The sequence below is a fragment of the Periplaneta americana genome, chromosome 3 (assembly GCF_040183065.1).
Source record: "Periplaneta americana isolate PAMFEO1 chromosome 3, P.americana_PAMFEO1_priV1, whole genome shotgun sequence".
NCBI lineage: Eukaryota > Metazoa > Arthropoda > Insecta > Blattodea > Blattidae > Periplaneta > Periplaneta americana.
Window position 1 is genome coordinate 94,535,691 of NC_091119.1, and position 24,225 is coordinate 94,559,915.

The 24,225-nt window shown below is 35.6% G+C and overlaps 1 protein-coding gene across 4 annotated transcripts in view; it reads left to right on the forward strand.

The window, feature by feature from the left end:
* The first annotated feature begins 5,387 nt into the window (after window positions 1-5,387).
* The window catches only part of LOC138696255 (U2 small nuclear ribonucleoprotein auxiliary factor 35 kDa subunit-related protein 2-like), a 213,045-nt gene continuing 194,207 nt past the window's right edge, over window positions 5,388-24,225 (forward strand). For 3 of the 4 annotated variants that reach the window (XM_069820944.1, XM_069820945.1, XM_069820946.1), the window contains exons 1-7: window positions 5,388-5,437; window positions 5,631-5,722; window positions 14,460-14,653; window positions 14,740-14,835; window positions 16,758-16,796; window positions 21,355-21,467; window positions 21,543-21,686. In XM_069820944.1, coding sequence (XP_069677045.1) covers window positions 5,415-5,437; window positions 5,631-5,722; window positions 14,460-14,653; window positions 14,740-14,835; window positions 16,758-16,796; window positions 21,355-21,467; window positions 21,543-21,686 — 701 coding nt within the window. In that variant the 5' untranslated portion in view covers window positions 5,388-5,414. Of the gene's footprint in view, window positions 5,448-5,630; window positions 5,723-14,459; window positions 14,654-14,739; window positions 14,836-16,757; window positions 16,797-21,354; window positions 21,468-21,542; window positions 21,687-24,225 lie in introns of all 4 variants that reach the window. The other variant, XM_069820947.1, reaches the window with a different exon arrangement.

Genomic DNA, 24,225 nt, shown 5'->3' on the forward strand with positions numbered 1-24,225 from the left:
TACTCATACATCCATAGATAGGCCTACACAATACACATTATAGATTGTATAATTTTACGATAATCAGCAAATTGTTAGGTTTCAGAGAATCTAAAATTATATTAACATATTAACTCTTAGATCACAAGACATAAATATATGCACCTTGATTACACAAGTTCTTGTTATAATCAAATTCCTAACTGAAATAAATATGCGCTAATCAGTATAGATTTGTTGTTAAGCTTTAGAGAATCAAAAATAAATTATATTACCGGTACTTTTAGACCACAGGACATAGGTAATCTAGCAAAATATAATGTGCGAAGGTAGCCAAATTACATTGAATTCATTCTTCAATTAATAAAGGGAATGCTATCAATTATAAAAAAAGTATCGGTACCTAATACATTGCAAACAATAGGTAACGTGAAGACCTAAAAACTAAACAATCACTTTATGCAAGATAAAAAAAACCACATACTTTTTATGTGTGGATTTTTTACATATTGTATTTTTATTTTAAATAAATAAAATAGATATATTATCATTGCTTGCGGAGTGATGGTAAATAATTTTTTATGCACATATGCAATATCAATAAGATGCCATTCCTTGCTTTTGTTAATAATATATATCCGGCAAAATGTAAAAGAGTTATTTATAGGTGAACTCTGAATCATAAATTCACAAAGGAGGCTTAGCTATTATAGCTATTTATTTATTTATTATCTGTATATTTATTTATCCATATATGGATCTTGAATGAAAGTTTATTATCTTGCAGATAAATTCATTTACATAATAAAAACAAAAAGTTATCTTTCCACTAATGTTTTAACATTTGATGTGTAAGTCTAAATAATTCACTCAGTGGGATTTCTCTACAGTCTGATATACCTGTACTAACAATTAAGTATTCTTTATTGTCGTAAACTACGGATTGATTTTTAATGATATTGATATCGTAAAAACAGAGATAATATTATATCGTACCTTTTGCAAATAGCTTGGAAAATTAAACGGGGAAGGTATTATCGTCGCGCTCTCATGCTTAACATTCGGCAGGTCTTTGAGCGGCCTCATGCGTTCGGCAGGTCTTTGAAATTTAATTGTATTATTGTTTTCTATTTCTTGTGTCGCCGCTCCAATCACTCGCCTCAATTTCAATAATGCAACCAATAAGCTGCTTCAATTATTATTAAATGACATTTACTTGTCTAATCCACGTAGACTAAACCCGAGGTTGCAATGTCTTGTGCAGAGGACGAACATTAAGGTATGTGATTAAAAATTATTATTAAAGAGTTATTATTAAAAGTTAAGAAAGCCAACGTACTCGTATATGAAATAATAATAATAATAATAATAATAATAATAATAATAATAATAATAATAATAATAATAGCCATTTAACAATATAACAAACTAGTGCTTATTCTTATCGAGAAAGTAGACGTGACAACGTGACGCTTAGAGTGAAACCTATAGAGCAACAATCGGTCGGCAAAATTATTTTTTTAAACCACACCGCACGTTATTGTATGATGCCGACATGTTAAGTATGAGTCCGCGGTGATAATATATTATCTTTCAAAATTATATTGCCATTACTTTCACACTATTCACTAAAAACACCCGAGACAAAACAAAGGACAAGTATGACAATCGTTTTTACCGCTCTATTTCTACCAGTAGCATGGCGGCGTAAACATGCGCAGACTGGTTTCAATTTTGGACAGCACACCAGCGCTCTGTGTGAGTTTAGTATACTATTATAACGTCTTTGGGCAAATATGAAATAAGTAAACAAATCAATCAAAAACTAAATAAGAGCAAACTCAATGTAATAGCCCTAGGATTTGGAGGAAATAATCTCCTCTCCAATGAAGTAGCGAATTGATAAATAACTTGTAATGTGAACAAAAACAACCAATCAAGGGCTAGAAAAATTTTCAAAATACAAAAAGCAATGAAAGTACGCTAAAGATATTTCATCAAAATGTTCAGAGTATAAGAAATAAGAAAACAAACTTATAAGTATTGATTAATGATAAATTAGGTGATATTGACTAGGTGATATGCTAGTACAGCATTTAGTGAACACTGGTTAAATGAAACGAAAATTGATTTTATTAGATTTAAAGGGTTTAAATTGGAAAGCATATATTGTAGACAAACAAAAACAGGTGGAGGTACTTGTATTTTCATCAAAGAAGGCATAAAGTCCAAAAGAGTCTCTAACTTCGACAATTTGATGTGTGAAGAACATTTTGAAGGAAGCATAGTTGAGATAGAAAATAATGTAATTGTAATCTGTTTATATCGGAATCCTAAGAGTAAACTAGAAATTTTAGTTGAAAAGTTAGAGACTGTACTAAATTATTTTTATAATCGTAATACTAATGTAATTATTCTAGGCGATTTTAATATAAATCTCCTAGATGATAATAGCAAAAAACGACAGTTTTTGGATTTACTACTTCCATATGGCCTAGAAACTATGATAAACTCACCCACTAGAGTTACTTATAGATCACAGAGTGCAATAGATCAGTTAATTATAAATCCAAATGTAGGCTATTCCAGTATGAAACTGAAAATTTTGACTCAGGTATTTCTGACCACTACGGACAGAAAATTACTCTAACCTTGAACAACTCGAAAATAAATCGTAGTAATTATAGATATAATATATCCAGAATATACAGTCAAGAGAACATAACATATTTGAATAACTTACTAGGCAAAGAAGATTGGGTCGATGTACTTACACAAAATGATGTTGACGCAACCTATAATACATTTGTTGAGACATTAAAGTATTATATGAATATTGCAATGCCAGTAAAAAAAATAAAAATCAATAATAAAAATAAGTCAAAATGGATAACAAAATGTATCCGTATTTCTAGTGAAAAATTACGTTGTCTAAGCAAACAACTTTAAGTTATATTATATAAATTACAAGAAGATATATAATAAAGTGATTAGGATGTTCAAAAAACTACATAACGGAAATGTAATTAAGAATTCCATTAATAAGTCGAACACTATTTGGAATATAATACAACGCGAAATTCAGGGTTCTGTAAGAGAAAAGAGTAATTACAGTATTAACAGTAATGGTGTGGTTACTGCAAATCCAGTTATCATAGCTCAAAAATTCAATGATTACTTTGTAAACATTGCTAGTAACTTAATTAGCAACAGTAAGCCAATAATAACAAACACTTCTAAAAAAACTGCAAACAAAAATGTGATCTACCCTTCCATTTACTTCCAACCGACAACTGAAAATGAACTACTTTCTATAATAAATAACATGAAAAACAAAAGGTCCTCAGGTCTAGACGAATGGTCAAACTTTTTACTAAAGAAGTGTTCTTCACATCTCGTTAAACCATTATGTCACATCATAAATCTGTCACTGAATGAAGGTTATTTCCCACAAAGTTTAAAAATAGCAAAAATAATACCAATATACAAAAAGGACCAAAAACAGAGGTAGAAAATTATAGGCCAATTGCATTACTATCGGTATTTTCAAAAGTTATAGAGAAGGTTGTACACAATAGAACTACAGCCTTTATTAATAAAGTCAAAATTTTATCAAATGCTCAAAATGGGTTTCAAAAAGGGAAATCAACTAGTAATGCAATTCAGAATGTTATTGAAGAAATATATGAAAATTGGAAAATAGAGAATAATGCATGGGAATTTTTCTTGATTTATCCAAAGTCTTTGATCTAGTTGATCATTCGATTCTCATTAATAAATTATCAAAGTATGGAATAAGAGGAACTCCACTTAAATGGTTTGAATCCTATTTACAAAATAGAAAACAATTAGTAGAAAATGAATATCTGCATAGCAAATCAAAATTAAACAAAATTAGCCACTCTAATCTACAAAATATTAATTATGGAGTCCCACAAGGTTCAATACTAGGTCCTCTGCTATTTTTGTTTTATATTAATGATTTAGTAGAATGTTGTGGAAATGTTAATGCTAAATTTTCTCTTTTTGCTGATGATACAAATGTGTTAATCTCAGGAAAGAATAAACAGCAGCTCCAAGCAAATACAAATTTTATTACAGAACAGGTAACGACATGGTTTGAAGAAAATAAACTACTAATCAATAAAAGTAAAAACATTGCAATTGGATTTCATCATAAATTGAATAGAAACGTAGACTTTCCAGATTTATATTTAGGAAGCGATCTAATAACATATGCAACGAATATTAAATTTCTTGTTGTGTTTATAAATAATAATCTTGATTGGGGGTCACATGTTGACTGCTTATCTAAAAAACTCTCTCAGATATGCTTTGCAATTTACACCCTCAGGTCATCTGTGAATATAGATATACTTAGAATTTCATATTTTGCTTATTTTAATTCTTTATTGTCATACGGTATAACTTTTTGGGGAAAATCTAACCATTGTTCCAGAATATTCCAAATTCAAAAGAAAGTCATAAGAATTATGTTAAATATCCCCAGCAACACAAGCTGTAGATCTTATTTCAAAATTCTAAACATTCTCACTATACCATGCATTTATATATACGAGATTTTGATTTTCGTCCATAAACAACTCCAAAAATTTACCAGAAATGAACAAATTCACAACCACTGTACAAGAAGGTCTAATTTGCACCTGTTTGGACACAAAAGCTCTCTTTTTGAAAAAAGTTTTTCCTATAACAGCAGACTTCTTTATAATAAATTACCCGAGTCAATTAAACACTTAAATGCTGATGTTAAATTAAAAAAAGAATTAAAGAAATTTCTCATGGATGATTGTTTTTATTCAGTACAAGAATATCTTGAATGTTAGTATTTACAGTTATTAAATGTTAAGCTGTACGTATATATTTATTAATAGTAGATGATAAAGGTTTCATAGATAATTATTCATTCTAGGTTTATTGTGCGAAGATTTGACAATTTTAGTGGTAGTGCTCAATCATTTGTCAGTATAATACACCATGTTATATATATTAGCATTATTTTGTAAATGTGTATTAGTTTTAGAACTGTTTTTAGTATTAATTTGACGTGTCCAACATCACCATGTATGATCATTAGGACGAAATAAAATACATACATACATACATACATACATACATACATACATACATACAAGGCTCTAAGCCCTCTTGCATATCAATCCTCTAACTGCCCATTGTGCAATTCAAATCAAGAAATGGATTCGGAACACCTCAAAATCTGTGCTTCATTGGCTGACCATGACAATATCTTTGAAAAATATTGGAGTGAAAAAGGTCAAACAACTTTATTGTCAAACACCTGGCATTAGAAAACAACATTTGTCTGATAAGTAAAGGGAAATTTCACTATTCTTTAAAGTAAAATTTGTCGCTCTGATATTGTCGACCCTGGGACCGACAGACAGAAGTGAGGAATGGCGACTACTGATTGTGCTGGGTATGGGATGGTAGTGTACATTCTTCATTGCCACAAACTTTCATGATTGAAATAATATTCGAATCCTTATATGTATAATAGGTTACCGTATAACATTATTACAAATAGCATAACTTCAGACGTATACAGTATCTTTGATAGAGTAAACATGTTTCTGAATGCAAGGTTATGTTTGAACCTTTTTTACTTACAGGCACAAGAAGTGGCGTGCAATAGCAAAGAAGATGAGAAGGAAAAGAATAAGGCAGACTCTTGCAAAAACGCGGGATGAAATTCTGAAGAGAGGTATTGAATTCACTTAACTATCACTATGCTTCTGTTTTAGCATATTTATAGTTTTCGGGTGCGCTCTCGTACAGGGGCAGCGGCATTGCTCTAAGGTTAGAGCCCAGTTTAGGTATGTGTCCAGAAATAGGCTACAAGAAATTAAATGGATATATAAACAGGTATTTCAGAAAGAATATGAGACAAGATATAAAAATCAAGATGCATAACATAAATAAAAACTGGTCCTTCGCTATGGAAGTGAAACATGGGTGCTAAGACAACAAGGTTGAAGAATAGAAGCATCAGAAATGAGGTTTCTAAGACACACCCTGGAAGTCACATTAAGGGATAGATTGAGAAGCGAAGACATACGGATAAAAAGTAAAAACAAGTGAAGAGTCCACTGCAAGAATGATGGATGTCATTTGGAATACATTTTGCAGGAGATGCAATTGAAAGTTAGAAATGCTTAGCGCTCAAAGCTTAACTGTGATTTTCCGATCATTACTGGACAATGACTATCAGTGTTAATGCCATATAACTCTCTATGTACATTCTATATGTCTTAAGCTATGCATTGGCAGTCTTGGTTCATTTTCGACAAGAAAGTGACATCCATCATTCTTGCAGTGGACTCTTCAAATGTGGTCGAAGAAATCCAATCCTTGATAGGAAGAAGAAGATAAAATTCGTCTTGTGTGAATGAATAAAACCGCTGTATTTTAATGTGACGTAATATGAGGAAGGGAGTGGTGGGATTTTCAGTATCAGCAGCTGTGGAAAATGGCGTGCGCGAGATGTGATATGAACGCAACCTCTCATATAATACTTCACACCTAATCTAACCTATTAGTATTAGTATGATGTACCGAAGAACATATGATATTTTCGTGCAGGAATTCTACATTACTATATGATGAAGAATGGGTAGAATGGAGAAAAATTCTCTTCGGCACCAGGACTTGAACCCGGGTTTTCAGCTCTACGTGCTGATGCTTTATCCACTAAGCCACACTGGATTCTAATTCTGATGCCGGATTGAATCCTTCTCAGTTTAAGGTCTACCTCTCTGTTCCACATAGTGTTTGACATTGTGCCACTGACACATTCTGTGACACACTACATGAGGGTAGGCCACCAAAGGGGAACAGAGAGGTAGAAGTTAAACTGAGAAGGATTCAATCCGGCATCGAAACTAGAATCCAGTGTGGCTTAGTGGATAAAGCGTCAGCGTATAGAGCTGAAAATCCGGGTTCGAGTCCCAGTGTCAGAGAGAATTTTCCTCCATTCTACCCATTCTTCACCATAATTTAACCTAACCTAAATTCTCACATAATGCTACACACCTAATCTAGATATTTTGTTTGCAATGTTGCCGTCCCTGCTATGCCGAGTTCATAGCCACCTAATGGATGAAGCAGAAAGCATGCCAAGTTGGCCTCCAGCATGGTGATTCATTCGAACCACTACTCATTATTTTTACTTTTTGTTCCTGAAGTGTGTATTGTGAAGTAATCAATGCAGTAATGTAGTGAACATGCCATATGTAATGCAATAAGATGTTAAATGTATTATGGCAGTAATAACATTATGAAAAATTAGTTTGCAGTGGCGCAACATATTGAACTTTCAATCAAGCTTGATCTCAAAACTTACCATTGCCTAGTTTGCGACTTTTCTTACGGAACTGAGGAATAATGGGCCTGACATTACTTGTGCCATTTTTTTTTTGTGAAGCAGTTATCACTGATGTGTCTCATCAAACTGTACCTAACCTTATCACTGACAGAGTATTTGTCACTAATCTTTCTCCTCATTAAACTCTTTTCAACCTCATCACTGACAGTGGGGTTACTGTCATTAATCTGTTATCATCAAGCCTTACCTAACCTTGTCACTGACAGCAGGGCTACAGATCACTAAGGTTTAAGGAGGAGCAAGAGAGAGAGAATTGGAGAAGAAATAAAACATTTCCTGATAATAATGGCACAAGTGAATGTGTCACGCACATTATCCTTATGTTCGTTTCTTACAAATCCAAAGAGACATCTTCATAGTCGTATTGGATTGTGTTATAGGAGAGTTCAATATGTATGACGAGATCATTCATATATATATTTTACAGTGAGGTTAGTTGGGGACGCTTGGGTTTTGGTCCTGATACAGCCCGGTTGTCAATGTATTGGTTACCACGAGGAACACGCGCACGCATCTCTGGCACTTTTAGGCCTGTAATCCTACTTTTGCAATACTTAAAAGTTACAGTCCTTACCAAGCTCACATTCTTTGTTCAAAATGTCCTCCATTTACTGCAACACACATTTGACATCTTTTTATGAAATTTGCAGTCACTCTCGCAAGTTCTTCAATCTTTCACTAATCTCGTCTAATTTCTCTTCTGACAGAACACAGCGTTCTCTTTTCAGTTTTTCATTGTTTACCAACCTGTCTGCATAAACTTCGTATCAAGTCTTCATATTGTACTGGCAGCTGGAACAGGTCTCTCTGGAAACTTTTTCCGAAATTTGCATCTTGTCGTCACACAAGATTTTCGTTTCCATATGAATGTATTGTATAGATAAGTATGTTCTCGTAATGAATAAGTCATTGCAATAGTAGCCTACATGGAGGACTTTAAACTTAACTTAAAATTTTAAGATTACAACTTTCACCGTTAACTTACTTCTCACAACACAACACAACTAAAGCAAAACTGCATTGTCACTCATTGCTTGCATGCCGAGAATGCAGACGCACTATTCCCGATGATCATGCCATCTCTTGGCGAGGAACAGCTCCTGCAAAACCTAAGCGTCCCCAACTAACTTCACTGTATATACACTGCTGTTAACACTTATATATTGCAGTATGTTGGCCTTTGATGGTTTAGGCATAATATAGGAGAGTTATGTTGAAAGAGTAATAGGGAGTTACAGGCGGCTTAAGCCCCCATGTAATATCGTATACGAATTGATATCATCTTTGTAGGTAGAGCAAGTGTTAATATACAAATACTTATATATTTAATATGCCATTTTAGTAGGTTACTCACCTTATACCTTATTCACTGCCTTCACTCATACTATTGCCCTTAGCAACAGTTCGTCCATCTTACTGTGCACCATATAATGAATGAAATGTCGGTGTGAAGTTTCGATGTAATAACTATAGGATATCCTTCATAAAATTTAAATTGAAATAATTTGTATCAATACTTGAAAGACATCAGAGGTATGTCTTGTAAACAATTAACTTCGAATTTTCAACATTTTTGTGGTCTAATGGTTAAGTTTAGGAACCACTAACAAGGGAACTACCCCAGATCATAGTGTTTGAATTTAATGAAAATACATATTTAAGCTAATTAATGTTTGGTAAGAAACGGGGTGATAGTCGTTCGTTTCGCTATTTCCTTGTTTATGAATTATATTGACTTGCAAATTGTTGCTACTTATACTGCTTCTTGCATGCACTCGAATCGAATTTCTGCATATTTAAAGAACAAAACTAAAATTCTTTCAATCATTTATTATCATAATATCTTGCTCTCTTAAGTTGACTGAGCATTTTGGGAATTAAATTAATGGCTTTCCCAAAACACACTAGGAAATGTTTCATATAAAACAATTTTTATCTACAAAAGGAAGCAGAAACGAGCAAAATTGTATTAATTTTTTTTTTATTTTTTTATTTTTTTTTAACATTTCAAAGAATAAACCACTGGAATTAATGACATTACGTATGGTATACAGAAGTATACTTAATGTTGAGGTAGACTTGTATCTATAATTTGAGCCTGACATCACAAAATAACATCAGTCATCCCACTTATAACCTTTTGGTAAGTCTAGAAAAGTGGTTGAATTTTTCACAGCAAAGACATCAACAGTCCTATTGATAAGTTTGTGGTAAGTCTGAAAAAAAAATGTAAAATAACTTTGTATTTATGTACTTTCAGATTATATTCAAAAGTTAAACTGAAATTTAATATCACTGTCAATTTATTAAGGATCTTTAATTCACTACATTGTGATGATTAGAACATGATTACCAGCCTAAATTACACAAACCATTTTGAGGTGCACCAGTGATTGGAAATCACTTCTCTATCCTGTAATATAGAAATAACTAATGAGTCATAAAAGTTACCTCATCATTAACGTCATGTAAGAAAACAGTTACAATATCTGGTATCATACAGTATATTAAGGTGGATACACACTTAGCGAATGAACAACGAACGAACGACAAACAAATGCATTCGCTGATTGAAATCAGACCATGTGTACGTCGCAGCAAAGGCAAACCAATCATTTGGTTTGCCTTCGGAAGTGATCCGTCGCTTGTCGGTACATCAAAGGAAGTTGGTATTCATTGTGGACAGGATTTGCCACTAGCTTGTAGTTCATAGCAGAACACAGCGCTTAGTTCAATTTCACCAACAGGATGTCAAAACTGGAGTGGACGGAAGACGCTGTTATAAATCTTATTAATGCATATAGGGAGCAGGAAACTTTATGGAATCCCAAGCATCCTACTTACCACAATAAAGTAAGAAAACATGATGTTTGGGAAGCTATTGGAAAGATGTTCAGCTGTAAAGTAGGCGAGCCAAACACGTGCAAAATTTGAAAATTATTTTTGTTTATTTATTTTCAGTGGATACATATTTTTTGTTTATTGTAGGGAGTAGAAGTCGAAAAGAAAACTGAGTCCTTACTGACATCATCCTGGAGGGAAAGGCAGAAGTCCACAAAAAGTTCTGGAATGGGGATTGATGAAGTGTACGAGTCAACTTGGTTCGCGTATAAACATATGTCATTCCTTTTGGACAAATTTACGGCCAGAAAAAAACAAAGCTCCAACCTTGTGCATGCAAAATAAATTATTGGCACTGAAAAGTGCCTTTTCGTAAGCATGATGCGCATTCGATAAACACAGAAAAATCTCTCTTTTTAGTATTTTGAGATAATTATTGTCAATGAGGTATCCGTATATTGAAACTTTCCCCTGTCTTGCAGTCGTCCCTTAATAAAATCTTCCAGTTTCTCAATTATGGCTGTACACACTTCTGGAACAATCCTGGTAATCAGCTGTTTCAACACTTTGAATAAATACATTAAACTTGTAAACGAATCTCCTGTATCAATATATCGAAGTGTTAATGCTAGCCTTTCCTGAATAGGTATTGCTTCTCGTCAGCCTGTCTTTCTTGGAAATTTTTTACCCTATTTTGCACAGTTATATTTCGAAGTCTGTTTCTGAAATGCGACATAAATTGTGAAACTGTCCCGATTCCATTCGACGTAAATCATGAAACAAGTCAGTGGCTCTATATTGATTGCGACTTTCGTAGAGTGGCGTCTGCCACCATCGCCTTTTGTTTTTTATCTTTCTTTTTATTAAACTGCCTATAATAACAATGGCTGTACTTGCTATAATTATATTTTCGTCTGCCATTATTGTGGATAATCAGCGAATGTGAATGTTTTCTGACCATTTGCTGATGATTTGTACGTTGCTCCAAATAGCAAACGAACAACGAAATTTTACTTCATCATTCGTTGGTTGTTCATTCGCTAAGTGTGTACGCACCTTTAGACCTGGTTTTCTTCATGTATTGTAGCCTAATGAAATTTCGATCGTTACTTATGAAATTTTATTTTAAGATCAATGTACATTCCCTGAAATAGGCAATATTATATTATGCAAATTGATTGAGTTATACATAAAATCTTGTGAAATCTCTGAAGAACATTAAATATCAAAGTTATCATACGTGTAGTGTTTTTTTTTAATACATCAAATGAGACATTCATATATCATGTACATACCTTGCCATTCGTGTTGACAATGCTGCTCTTCACCAAATATCTCATAGAGTTTTCTGAAATCATATTCTGACCACTTTTATATTAAACTGAAAATTATAGTAGAATTTAAACCCAAATAGTCCATATCTGAACTTTTCATAGTCGTGCACTGTTTTAACTATAGAAATTTAAAACACCAGCATTTGAGGATGTTATTTATGAGTTGGATCGTGAGATGTTCAACATGAACTGGCAATAGAAATAACAATAGACTTTCAGGTACAAAATCCTCTCACATTTAAAAACCCGTTAGAAAATGGGATATGATTTGCCTGTTTATTTTATACCTTATATGAATATTCAGGCATCGTGACCATAAATTTCCTTGGTTATTTGCTTTGTAGAACATTCATTCAAGGGTTCCAATAGATTTGGTAACTTTGAGAAGATACAAAATTTGTGCTAAAGATGTCTGTAAATTATGGAGAAGTTTGGCCAGGTGAAATGAGGGTACTTCTAGAAAACTTGCCATAGCATCATCTATGTCTGCAACAAATTTCATTTGTACTCACTGGAATTTAAACTCAGCATGGAAAGCCATTTTGCTAATAGTATTGTATTTGTTTACATTCCATGTTATTCGTACATCATTTCACAGCTAGAATATGTAAAAAAAAAAAAAAAACTTAATAGTACTATAAAGTCTTAATTATAGTCACAGTCTAGTTAAAATATATTCAGAAGAGTTTTACAATATACTAATACAACACAAAGATTTAATTGTTTAGTCAACTGTCTGAAGACAGGTCTGAACTTCACAGTGACACCAACAAGGCGCCACTTATGAGGCAACTAGTCCAGGAGATAATGGGATAGGGTAGCCAGTTCCTTTCCCTCTCCATTGCATACATCGCCAATTAGCTACATATTACACTGATCAGACTTCAGATATATACAAACAATTGTTCTTCCTCTAACACAATCGTCAAGTGAGATGTACTGTCTGAGAATAGATGTACATATCAGCCAGAACCTCAATCAAAAGTATCGATACTTAATACAAGACAAAAATATTCATGCAGTGTTATTGAATGTCATAAATTCACCTACAGAATAGAAGACGTGAGAAATTAGGTACGTCTTTAATTTAGCCCTAAATAATCTTATGTTTGAGTTTGATTTTTTTATATCTCTAGGGAGGTTATTAAAAGTTTTTTACTGCCATATAACACACTCCTTTTTGATAGCATGATAGACTTGCCAGTGAAGTATGAAAATGCATCAAATGTGCTATGTACTGATGACAGTTGGAATAGGAAGGAATTAACAATAACCAAGAGTATGTACTTTGAAGGACGAAAATAAAAGTATTCAAATTAGAGAATTGTTTGCCAAGAATTCTGATATATTTTAGTAATGTTTTCCTATTTCTTTTTTAAAAAACTTTGGTTTTACATACTTGTTTTTACAAAATGCATGTGATTTATTCATATAAAGATTATAACATTTTCAATAATACATTATTAGAACACTTTTTATTTTGTATGCTAGATGTTGAGTCTTTTTTGCACGGAACAATTTTTGCGTACTTGCCATGTACCAAATGTGTAATGTTGAATGCTGAAATAAAGATAGGGAAATATTAGGACCAGTGCACAATTTGCAGACATTGAAATTACAACGAAAGAAAGAGAAATGGATATTTATGGAGCTTAATTATTTAATAAAATAATAATTAATACAGGAATGGTGCATAACGAAATGACAACCATTCCATACTAGATATAGGCCTATTAAAATGATTGCAGAACACAGGGTAACCGAACTGCTCCAGCATCAGTAACCATGCTGTGCTGTGTTGTAAAGGATGTAAATCATGGCCTTCTACAGCTAAAATTTATGTAGACGAAAGAACATCACAAATGGAGGCCCTGATTCAGTTGTGGGCAATTAAATGATGTTAGTGCTTCATTGTTAAATTAATTGGAAGAAATGAGAGTGGAAAAGAAAAATTCAGGGTGTCTACCGGTAATGAGAGTAACCGAGAAGTAACTAATTTAAGCAATTGGTAATGAAAGTAACGAAATGTATCAGATTTAAGAGACCTGAATGATCATGGGTAATGAAATTACGCATATTGTTCTGAAGAGGCAAAGAAAAATGCTAACGTGGAGCTGAAACAGCTACAGTTGCAAAAGAGGGCCAAGAGCCCCAAAATCTTTCCATATCAATATTATAAACTCGTACTACTCTCAAGATTTCACCCCAGCCTATTTTTAACTGTTGCGTATGATAGATGAAATGAGAGGGCTGTGGAGATTGTTGGTGGAATGAAAGATTGAAACAGGAATACTTCGAAAAAAACACTCTACAACGTAAATTTAACTTTCAGGTAAATCTCTCTTTGAAGCAGACTTGAATAATTTCAAGGGAACCTTTGGCTGAACGAATTGTCACACAGAGTTTGTGTGCACTTGATGTGGGTTTCTGGCATCTTGTCAGCCCACTCGAGTTATGTGAATGTAAAGGGAAAAATGGAGACGGTGTCGGATGAAGTTCTTGGGTAGCTCAGTCGGTTAGAGTGTTGGTGAGTTCAGCCAAAGGTCCCAGGATCGATACCCGGCCCTGGAACAATTTTTCCCTTGAAATTATTCAACTCTACGTATTTTTCCACCACAAATTTCATCACGATCTGGCTGGGGATCGAACCTGGTCCGCCTGGATGGAAGATCAGTGCATTATTGCTTGAGCCATAGACATATTATGCATTTAATGACACTCTCATATTCAACTATTCTTATATGTTTCGATTTTACAGCGCTAGATTGTACATTGATACTTGATGAAAGATGAAGGAAAAGCCCAAGGTACTGACAACCACAGGGGAAAGTAAGTTCTGGTGTTTTGATTGTTGTTATGACAATATGCCCTGGTGATTACAGAACAAGAAAGAAGGGAGAATTCACCACGTTACCAAGCCTGGCTGGCTGAGCAGGCTGAGCTGGAGGACTTCCGACGTGAAGAAGAGCTGAGACTGCAGCAAGAGCGACAGCAGCAGTGGGAGCGTGATGAAGAACTGGCACAGCAGAAGTGGAGGGAGCAACAGGTGCGACTTGCGGAGAAGGAGAAGCAAGAGGTATAACTTTATACGTGATTTAATATGGGCTCGTCAGTAATTTTGTGAACTTTTCGAACACTGTATGTTTTTTTTTTTTACCACAGTTACGAATTCGAGAGGAATGGGAACTGGAACAGAAAAAACAAAAGGAAGCTGAGGAAGAAGTGAAAAAGAAAGAAGCAGAAAAATTAAAGAAGCAGGTATGTTCTGGAATGTGCATAACATTATTTTCATTGTATTCATCTTAGAATTTAAATTTTCGAAGAGTGACTGCAGTCACAATGTATTGTTATATTTATTTGCGTAATAGACGCAATCATATAATGTACGTATCCCAATTTTTGACAGTAATATGTAGAGGGAAAAAATTCCCGCATAATATACCCATATTATATTTTAAACCTAATTTTCATTGTACAGTAGCGTGCAAATTAATCCGAACACTACATATTTTTACATTTTCTGTCATTGTTGGCCTCACAGCTGCTCATACCGCTTTAATTGACATCTGTAGTACGTGTAATTCCATTGTTGAAGGTCTGTCGTTATTATTTTTTTTATAATATGTGACATTTTGCCTGTCGTTTTGTACTTTTAAGCATTTCAGTTGTGTTGAAGACTTTATACTGCAATCCTGTGTACATTCTGTCGTCTTCACAACTCCACGAAAACGGTCTAAAATTATAACATTAGCAGAGCATTCTTCTATGACACAGAGGCAAATTGCTGCAGAATGTCACATCGGTTTGGCTACTGTTAATTCGATCATAAAACGATACAGGGAGACTGGATCCATCACATCCCAGAAAAAAGGAAACTGTGGCCGGAAAAGGAAGACTTCATCTGCAGATGATCGTTTAATTGTCAGGAAAAGTAAATTAAATCCTAGACTAACTGCTGTCGACTTAACCCGCGAGTTAATGGCTACCAATGGGGCGAATATTCACGTCACAACAGTGCGGCGTAGGCTTTTGGAAGCTGGACGAAGAGCTCGTAAGCCTATTAAGAAGCAACTGCTAACCCCTGTTATGTGCAAAAAACGCTTAATGTGGACAGTGAATGACTGGAAGAATGTACATACTTTTTTCCGATGAGTCTCATTTCGAGGGCCACGGCCACCGTGTTTCTTACGTATGGAAAGGATCCGAAAAAGTAACAGCAGCTCATCTCCAACAAGCACCCAAATACCCCCCTAAAGTAATGTTTTGGGGTTGTTTTACACATGAAGGGCCTGGAGCATTAATATCTATCAAGGGAATGATGAATTCTGACAAATATATTCACTTATTGGAAACCAGAATCGTACCCCAGCTGCAAAAATCATTTCCGGATGGCAGAGGTGTGTTCCAACAAGACCTGGCACCATGCCATACGTCTCGAAAAACTCCCCTGGCCAGGCAACTCACCCGACATCAACCCCATTGAGAACTTGTGGTCAATTTTCAAAAGAAGAATGCAAAAAATGGATTCTTCTACAAAGGAGAAGATGATTTCTGCCCTCATTGGTGTATGGTTTCGTGATGAAGAAATGAAGAATATTTATGGGAAATTAGTGGAATCCATGCCAAATCGTCTCAGAGCTGTTATTAGGAACAAGGGAGGCCACATAGATTACTGAGGTACGTCTTAGATCCTTTTTATATCCCGTTCGAGTGTTTTTGCATAAGTAATTACGTTGTTCGGATTAATTTGCACACTACTGTATTTGTATTCAGTTTTAGGTTATACTGTGCTACATTTTTATTCATTTCGTATGTTATACACTTTACATTATTACTGTTTATTACTGCTCATAAGCATTCGATACATTGCTACTCTTTAAGTTGTATGATTGATCATTTTCAGTACTACTTGAATGTCCGATGTCATAACCAGCTGTGATTATCACGTGGGATATCAGGTGGTTATGATTTTTTTTCCTCTAAAATTTTTTCTCGCATACAATACACACCCTGGATTTTTATCCAAAAATAATGGAGAAAAGTACGTCCATTATGCGAGTAAATACGGCTGTTTTTTCACTTCCAGTGATACATAACATTGCTTGAGATATAATGATTCAGTCACATTAGCATTTACACTTGTAATCTATGAAGTACCAAAGTTATATTTTTTTTTACAGGAGGACCTGATGCGCCAAATCAATGACTTCATTACACACGTGAGTAACAACGATTTTAGGTACACATTTCTTCACCTGAGTTGCAATAGAGATAGAATATATAGTTGCAGTATAGATAGAATATATAGTATGTCATACAGTGCCTTTGCATGGGTAATGTGCTGTTAGAATGTGACCTGTGCAGCATCTGGAAGCACACTGTCTGGCATTTGTTGTGGCCTAAACTCTGTTTGAATAGTTTGAATACATGCTTTGATATGGGCGGACGTGTTTCGTTTTGAAGCAGAATTTATATTCTATTTGGTGTAGTTTGCTAAGTGATAAGTGGTAAAACAGTAAGTGTTATGAGTACAGATTCTGTTTTACAGTGAATAAAAATCTTGAATTTCGGTACAAAATTTGTTTAAGTTGGTGTTATTTCGCACCAGAAACAAAAATTCGTTGTTATTTCATTAAAAAAAAAATATAATTGTATATTTTAACAATGCTTACAGTTTTATATCAGCACTTACATGCTGTGTGGAGATATTTGTCTTGTGTGTGGATAATATAAACTAATAGGCTCCACGAAACATTTAGAATATTTCTACTTTATGTTTAAAAATAAAGTCACCTGAAATCCGGTTTGAATATTAGTTTCAAAATTCTATATTGAAATAGGGTTTGAATATTGAATTCAAAATTTTGTAAATAAATATCAACCTGAGGACACTTTGAATTCAGATTTTGTAGAAAAAAAATAAAAATGTCTCTTAAAAACACTAATTTCGAATAAATTCCCGCTAAAACAAAAATTTCGTTTATATATAAAATTTTACGTTATTTCGCGATATTTTAACATGGAAGGGTTTGAAACAAAATTTTTGCTGCAAGGTGGTATTTCACAAATTCACAGTTTGCGAAAACTAAGTACGTATCTCTAGTTATTAATTTATTATTAGTGTTAGTGTTTGTCACTTTAGAACAAAGAATTTTTATGAATGATTCTTATGTGTCATATGATTCTTGCGGTGATTAGATTAGCTGTGTTGAGAAGAAAGAAAAATTATTTTTTTCCAAAGATTCCATTGGGATCTCCGTGACAGTGCTGTAAAACTTTTTCTTAAAGGCAAGAAAATGCTCTGTTAGCACCTCTTGTGCTTGAGCTTTTCCTTCCTCTTCTATGATATTAGTTTCCTGTTCAGACTGTTTTTATATGCCTTCCTTTTCTCTGCATAGAGATTTAAATTTGCCTCAGCGATGTCTGTTCATGCTCTGTGCAGAAGTTTAACTATTTCTTTTCTCTGTTTGTAGCATTCAGCATAAAATCAAAGATTAGCTGTTCTTTGCCTCTGAGTGATGAGTGGTATTTGTATGTAGGTTTCTGTTCTTTTGAGAGGGAATCTAGTTGATTCTATTTAAGGAGGGTTGTAGCTTCATCAATTGCATGTTTTCCAGTTGTGTTCTCTCCAGCTTTCTTAGGTAACTTTACTGGTTTTTTGTCGACTTCTCTGCTTTGTTAGTGTAATTGTTGTTTCTACCAGAAGATGTTTTCTTAGAACAGTGACTGATGAGGAGGAGAGTACTTGTCATATGAAATCTTGTAGCATCAGGCTACTATACTATGCAGAATGAAGAAGTTAGTCACTTAGCCAATCACATGGTTTATAACATCTCTCGCAGCTCAATCACAGCACATTGGAATACTGACACTGCCAGCTCCTCTTATTGGCTACCACCCATATTCATTTCGGATTTGAAGGGAATGAAATATACTAGCAACACCAGTAGTGGCAACTGATTGGCTATATTGCCAACTACATAGTTCACATCCCTTGAAAACATTACTATGAATATAGAAAAATCTAAACGGGGATAAATCATAACATCTTGGCAAAATTCGGGACAAATTGGTGTCCGGAAATGCCTCCAAGAAATCTGGGAAAGGGGGTTTAAATTGGAGACTGTCCTGGAACAATCCAGATGGATAGTCACCTTAATGAAATGTCATAATTAAACCTCATATGTTTAGTTTAGGAGAAAATCCACAAACTATTAGGGAAAACACGGAAATTTTACTTGAAGTAAGTCAAGAGATAGGTTTAGAAGTAAATCCTGAAAAGACAAAGTATATGATTATGTCTCGTGACCAGAACGTAGTACGAAATGGAAATATAAAAATTGAAAATTTATCCTTTGATAACGTGGAAAAATTCAGATACCTTGGAGCAACAGTAACAAATGTAAATGACACTCAGGAGGAAATTAAACACACAATAAATATGAGAAATGCCTGTTATTATTCGGTTGAAAAGCTTTTGTCATCCAGTCTGCTCTCAAAAAAGCTAAAAGTTAAATTTATTAAACAGTTCTATTACCGGGTGTTCTGTATGGTTGTGAAACTTGGACTCTCACTTTGAGAGAGGAACATAGGTTAAGGGTGTTTGAGAATAAGGTGCTTAGGAAAATATTTGGGGCTAAGAGGGATGAAGTTACAGGAGAATGGACAAAGTTACACAACACAGAACTGCATGCATTGTATTCTTCACCTGACATAATTAGGAACATTAAATCCAGATGTTTGAGAGGGGCAGGGCATGTTACACGTATGGGCGAATCCAGAAACGCATATATAGTGTTAGTTGGGAGGCCGGAGGGAAAAAGACTTTTGGGGAGGACGAGACGTAGATGGGAGGATAATATCAATATGGATTTGAGATATCTGACAAGGGAAGTACCCCAGCTCGAACGGCTAAAACCGAGTGTAAATGCGTTTAAAATACAGAGCTGTGCTTGTTCTACCACTCATCAAGATTATTTATCTGTAAAACTCCGCAATCGCGTGCAATCAATGATTGAAGAATAACGAATCTAATGACTACAGAAGCACAAATCGCTGAAGAAACAGCACCATGTAACAGACAGTTATGACAAGCAGATCCAGAAAATATATAAATGAGGTATTATGTGGCAAGAAGCTACACGGCATTTGCTTTAAATAATATACGAGTATAGGTTTTTCAAAAGTCAGTTCAAACATTAAACCGCTATAAATATTATAATATGAGATAGGGAAAAAACAAAAACATTACAGTGTTGGCCAAACAACGGGGTTTACAAAACATTGGGAAGATTTCCGCCATTCTCTTGTTCCACGTACAGCATTCTGTCTGCTACACCATGCACAGCATTTTGCAGATAATGTCTTGGAATATTGGCAATTTCTTGCGAGATGGCATCTTTCAGTTGCAGTAGGGTTGTTGGATATGTCAGAAAAACTCGTTCAATAAGGTAACCCCACAACCAAAAGTCGGCGGGATTGAAATCTGGAGATCGCGGAGGTCACATTGTTGGAAAGTGCCTACTGATGACACGATCGCCAAACATCTGCGTAATTAATTGTTTTTCAGGGATAAAGATGTGGGGTGGAGCGCCATCTTGCATGAAGATTATGTTTTCCATATCGTGATTCCTCAGTCTAGGGATGACGAAGTTCTGTAACATGCTGTAGTAGCGCTCCCCATTTACTGCAACAGTCTGTCTTATTCCATTATTGTCCACACCTTTACAGTAACAGTTAGCGCGTCTGGACGGGAAACCAGGTGGCCCGGGTTCGATTCCGGGTCAGGTCAAGTTACCTGGTTGAAGTTTTTTCCGGGTTTTAGCCGTTCGAGCTGGGGTACTTCCCTTGTGAGATATGATGGTAGGGACTGGATTAATCTTGCTCAGGATAGGGACCGATGACAGGCTTATGTGTGAACCTCCAGGTTCTTTAAAAGCCATTTGTAAGTAAGTAAGTATGTAGTTTGCAGTCATTAAGCAAAAGAATTGCTATATGGCGATTTATTCAAAATTAGCCTTTTAATTAAATTAATAATGAGAAAAGAAAACAATATATTCTGTATTTTTACTACAAAAATTGCTTCCAATCGAATAGATCTTCACATAAGTGTATTGCATAGTAAAAAAGATCTACATGAATTAGAACAATTTGTTGTTCATAATGTTGGAACACTTTTTAGGTCTTGAGGTGTGTCTCTTCAAATCGGACCGAGGAAATCATGTTAAAGGGTGATAAATTCCTAAGCTTGACTTCCTTTAGAAGGGAATAATTTCGGGAGTCCCTGTCATAGATTTCCAGCACATAAAGAAAGCAACATTTGCTAACTCTTTCTGGAACATATCTGGAATCACTTCTGTTAGTCATCATCCTTACTTGTCATCTTACCACCATTGGTAATATACTGCCCCATAGGTGCTTCCATCTGAAAAGTAGAATTCGACACTGTCAGACTATTGCAGTTCAAGGAGATCTAGATGTTATTTTGAGATATTTGAAAATTATTAACTATTTCAGTCAGGAATGAATTCTTTGTAGTTCCTTCTTCAGTAGGATTTTCTTAAGTAGTTTTATTGAAACTCGAATGCTGTTATATCAGTTGTTAATCTTTTCTGAAAGCATCATGATGTCACCATTATATACCTCCCATAATTAGTTCTTAAAAAATTCCTTCTTAGTGATAAACTGCATTGCTACAAAACAAGTAAGGAGAGAGAATGTATGTGATTACACATTTTGGTCAAAAATATTAAAGGTATGAATTGGCTTCTCTTCCAGGGAGGCGAGATACCCTCGTCAATAAACATTTCGACTGAGACACACCCAAATAAACCCCTCTGTCCATTCTTCTCAAAGACAGGAGCTTGTAGGTTTGGAGACCATTGTTCCCGGTGAGTAATGTGTCAATTAGTGAATGTGCCTTACTATAATTTAGTCAGATATTCAGTATGAATGTAATCTTGCAGCAATCACCAGCGGCCAGGCATCAGTAGAGTTCTTCTGATGCCCAACTTCTATTCTCATTTCGGAATTGACCAGTCAATGATAGACGAGTATGACACTGATCTCATGTTGGAGTATGAAGATTCTGAGACTTACCAACACTTCAGGTGAGTGGCATGTAAATGGCACATACTTTTTCTCATTATGCATTTTATGCAGTAAGTAATAAAGCTGCTATTTCACATAAATGAATTGTGTGCAGACATTGTGTAGCAAATTTTTATTTTTTTGCAAGTTCACGAATGTCCCATCTTTTTAACATAGTTACACCAAAATAATTTGAATTTTAAAAAAATTAGGTTTTGTAGCTGTACAGTGAAATCCCTTGTAACTGGCACCCAGTTAATCGGCAATACCAAAACAACTGTACTTTTGGCTGAGCAAAAAAAAAAAAAAAGTTTAAACCTGCCATGTTGCCACATGGGATGATAAATGTCACCCTCCACTCTCTTTACTCTGCGTGCACTGTGTGTGAAGGTGTTTGGCCCTGTTGTAATCATAAAAATGTTTTATTCACTGCCTGCTGGATCCAACTTCTTCACACACACACACGCGCACGCGCACACGCACACGCACACGCACACACGCACGCACGCACACACACACACACGCGCGCACACACGCGCACACGCACACACGCGCGCGCGCGCACACACACGCACGCGCACGCACACACGCACGCGCGCACACACACACACACACACACACACACACACACACACACACACACACACACACACACACACACACACACACACACACACACACACACACACACACACACACACACACACACACACACACACACACACACACACACACACACACACACACACACACACACACACACACACACACACACACACACACACACACACACACACACACACACACACACACACACACACACACACACACACACACACACACACACACACACACACACACACACACACACACACACACACACACACACACACACACACACACACACACACACACACACACACACACACACACACACACACACACACACACACACACACACACACACACACACACACACACACACACACACACACACACACACACACACACACACACACACACACACACACACACACACACACACACACACACACACACACACACACACACACACACACACACACACACACACACACACACACACACACACACACACACACACACACACACACACACACACACACACACACACACACACACACACACACACACACACACACACACACACACACACACACACACACACACACACACACACACACACACACACACACACACACACACACACACACACACACACACACACACACACACACACACACACACACACACACACACACACACACACACACACACACACACACACACACACACACACACACACACACACACACACACACACACACACACACACACACACACACACACACACACACACACACACACACACACACACACACACACACACACACACACACACACACACACACACACACACACACACACACACACACACACACACACACACACACACACACACACACACACACACACACACACACACACACACACACACACACACACACACACACACACACACACACACACACACACACACACACACACACACACACACACACACACACACACACACACACACACACACACACACACACACACACACACACACACACACACACACACACACACACACACACACACACACACACACACACACACACACACACACACACACACACACACACACACACACACACACACACACACACACACACACACACACACACACACACACACACACACACACACACACACACACACACACACACACACACACACACACACACACACACACACACACACACACACACACACACACACACACACACACACACACACACACACACACACACACACACACACACACACACACACACACACACACACACACACACACACACACACACACACACACACACACACACACACACACACACACACACACACACACACACACACACACACACACACACACACCCCCCCCCACACACCACCCCCCCCCCTGTATAATAGGCTTATATGTTAATGCATTTTTAGCTGTTGATATTATTGTACTTTATATTATCGACAGATTTCGTAATTTATTATTCCGGCTCCTGTTACCCAAGTCAATCATATTTTCATATACTGTATTGTATTTAAAATCTTTGGACATAAGTCAATGTACTTGTATTAAGATTTAATTTTTGGTAGTATTCATATTAAAATTGACATGTTCAATATTCTAGCTGTAAAACAAATTATGAATCTCGTGAAACGCAAATAAATATTACCAAATATACTTAAGGAAATAAAATTACTATAATTACACTTATTTCATAAGATGGTTAATATACAGTGAAACCCCGATAAGACGTTGTTCAACGGACCGAGTGTAAACCGTGTATTAACCGGGACCGTGTATTAGGTGGGTATACTAATTTTGACTTATATACAGCACCTATTAGCATTTTTCTTTATTGAAATACATGATTCATGAAAGGCATTACAGTATTACTTCATTATGTAATTACTGTA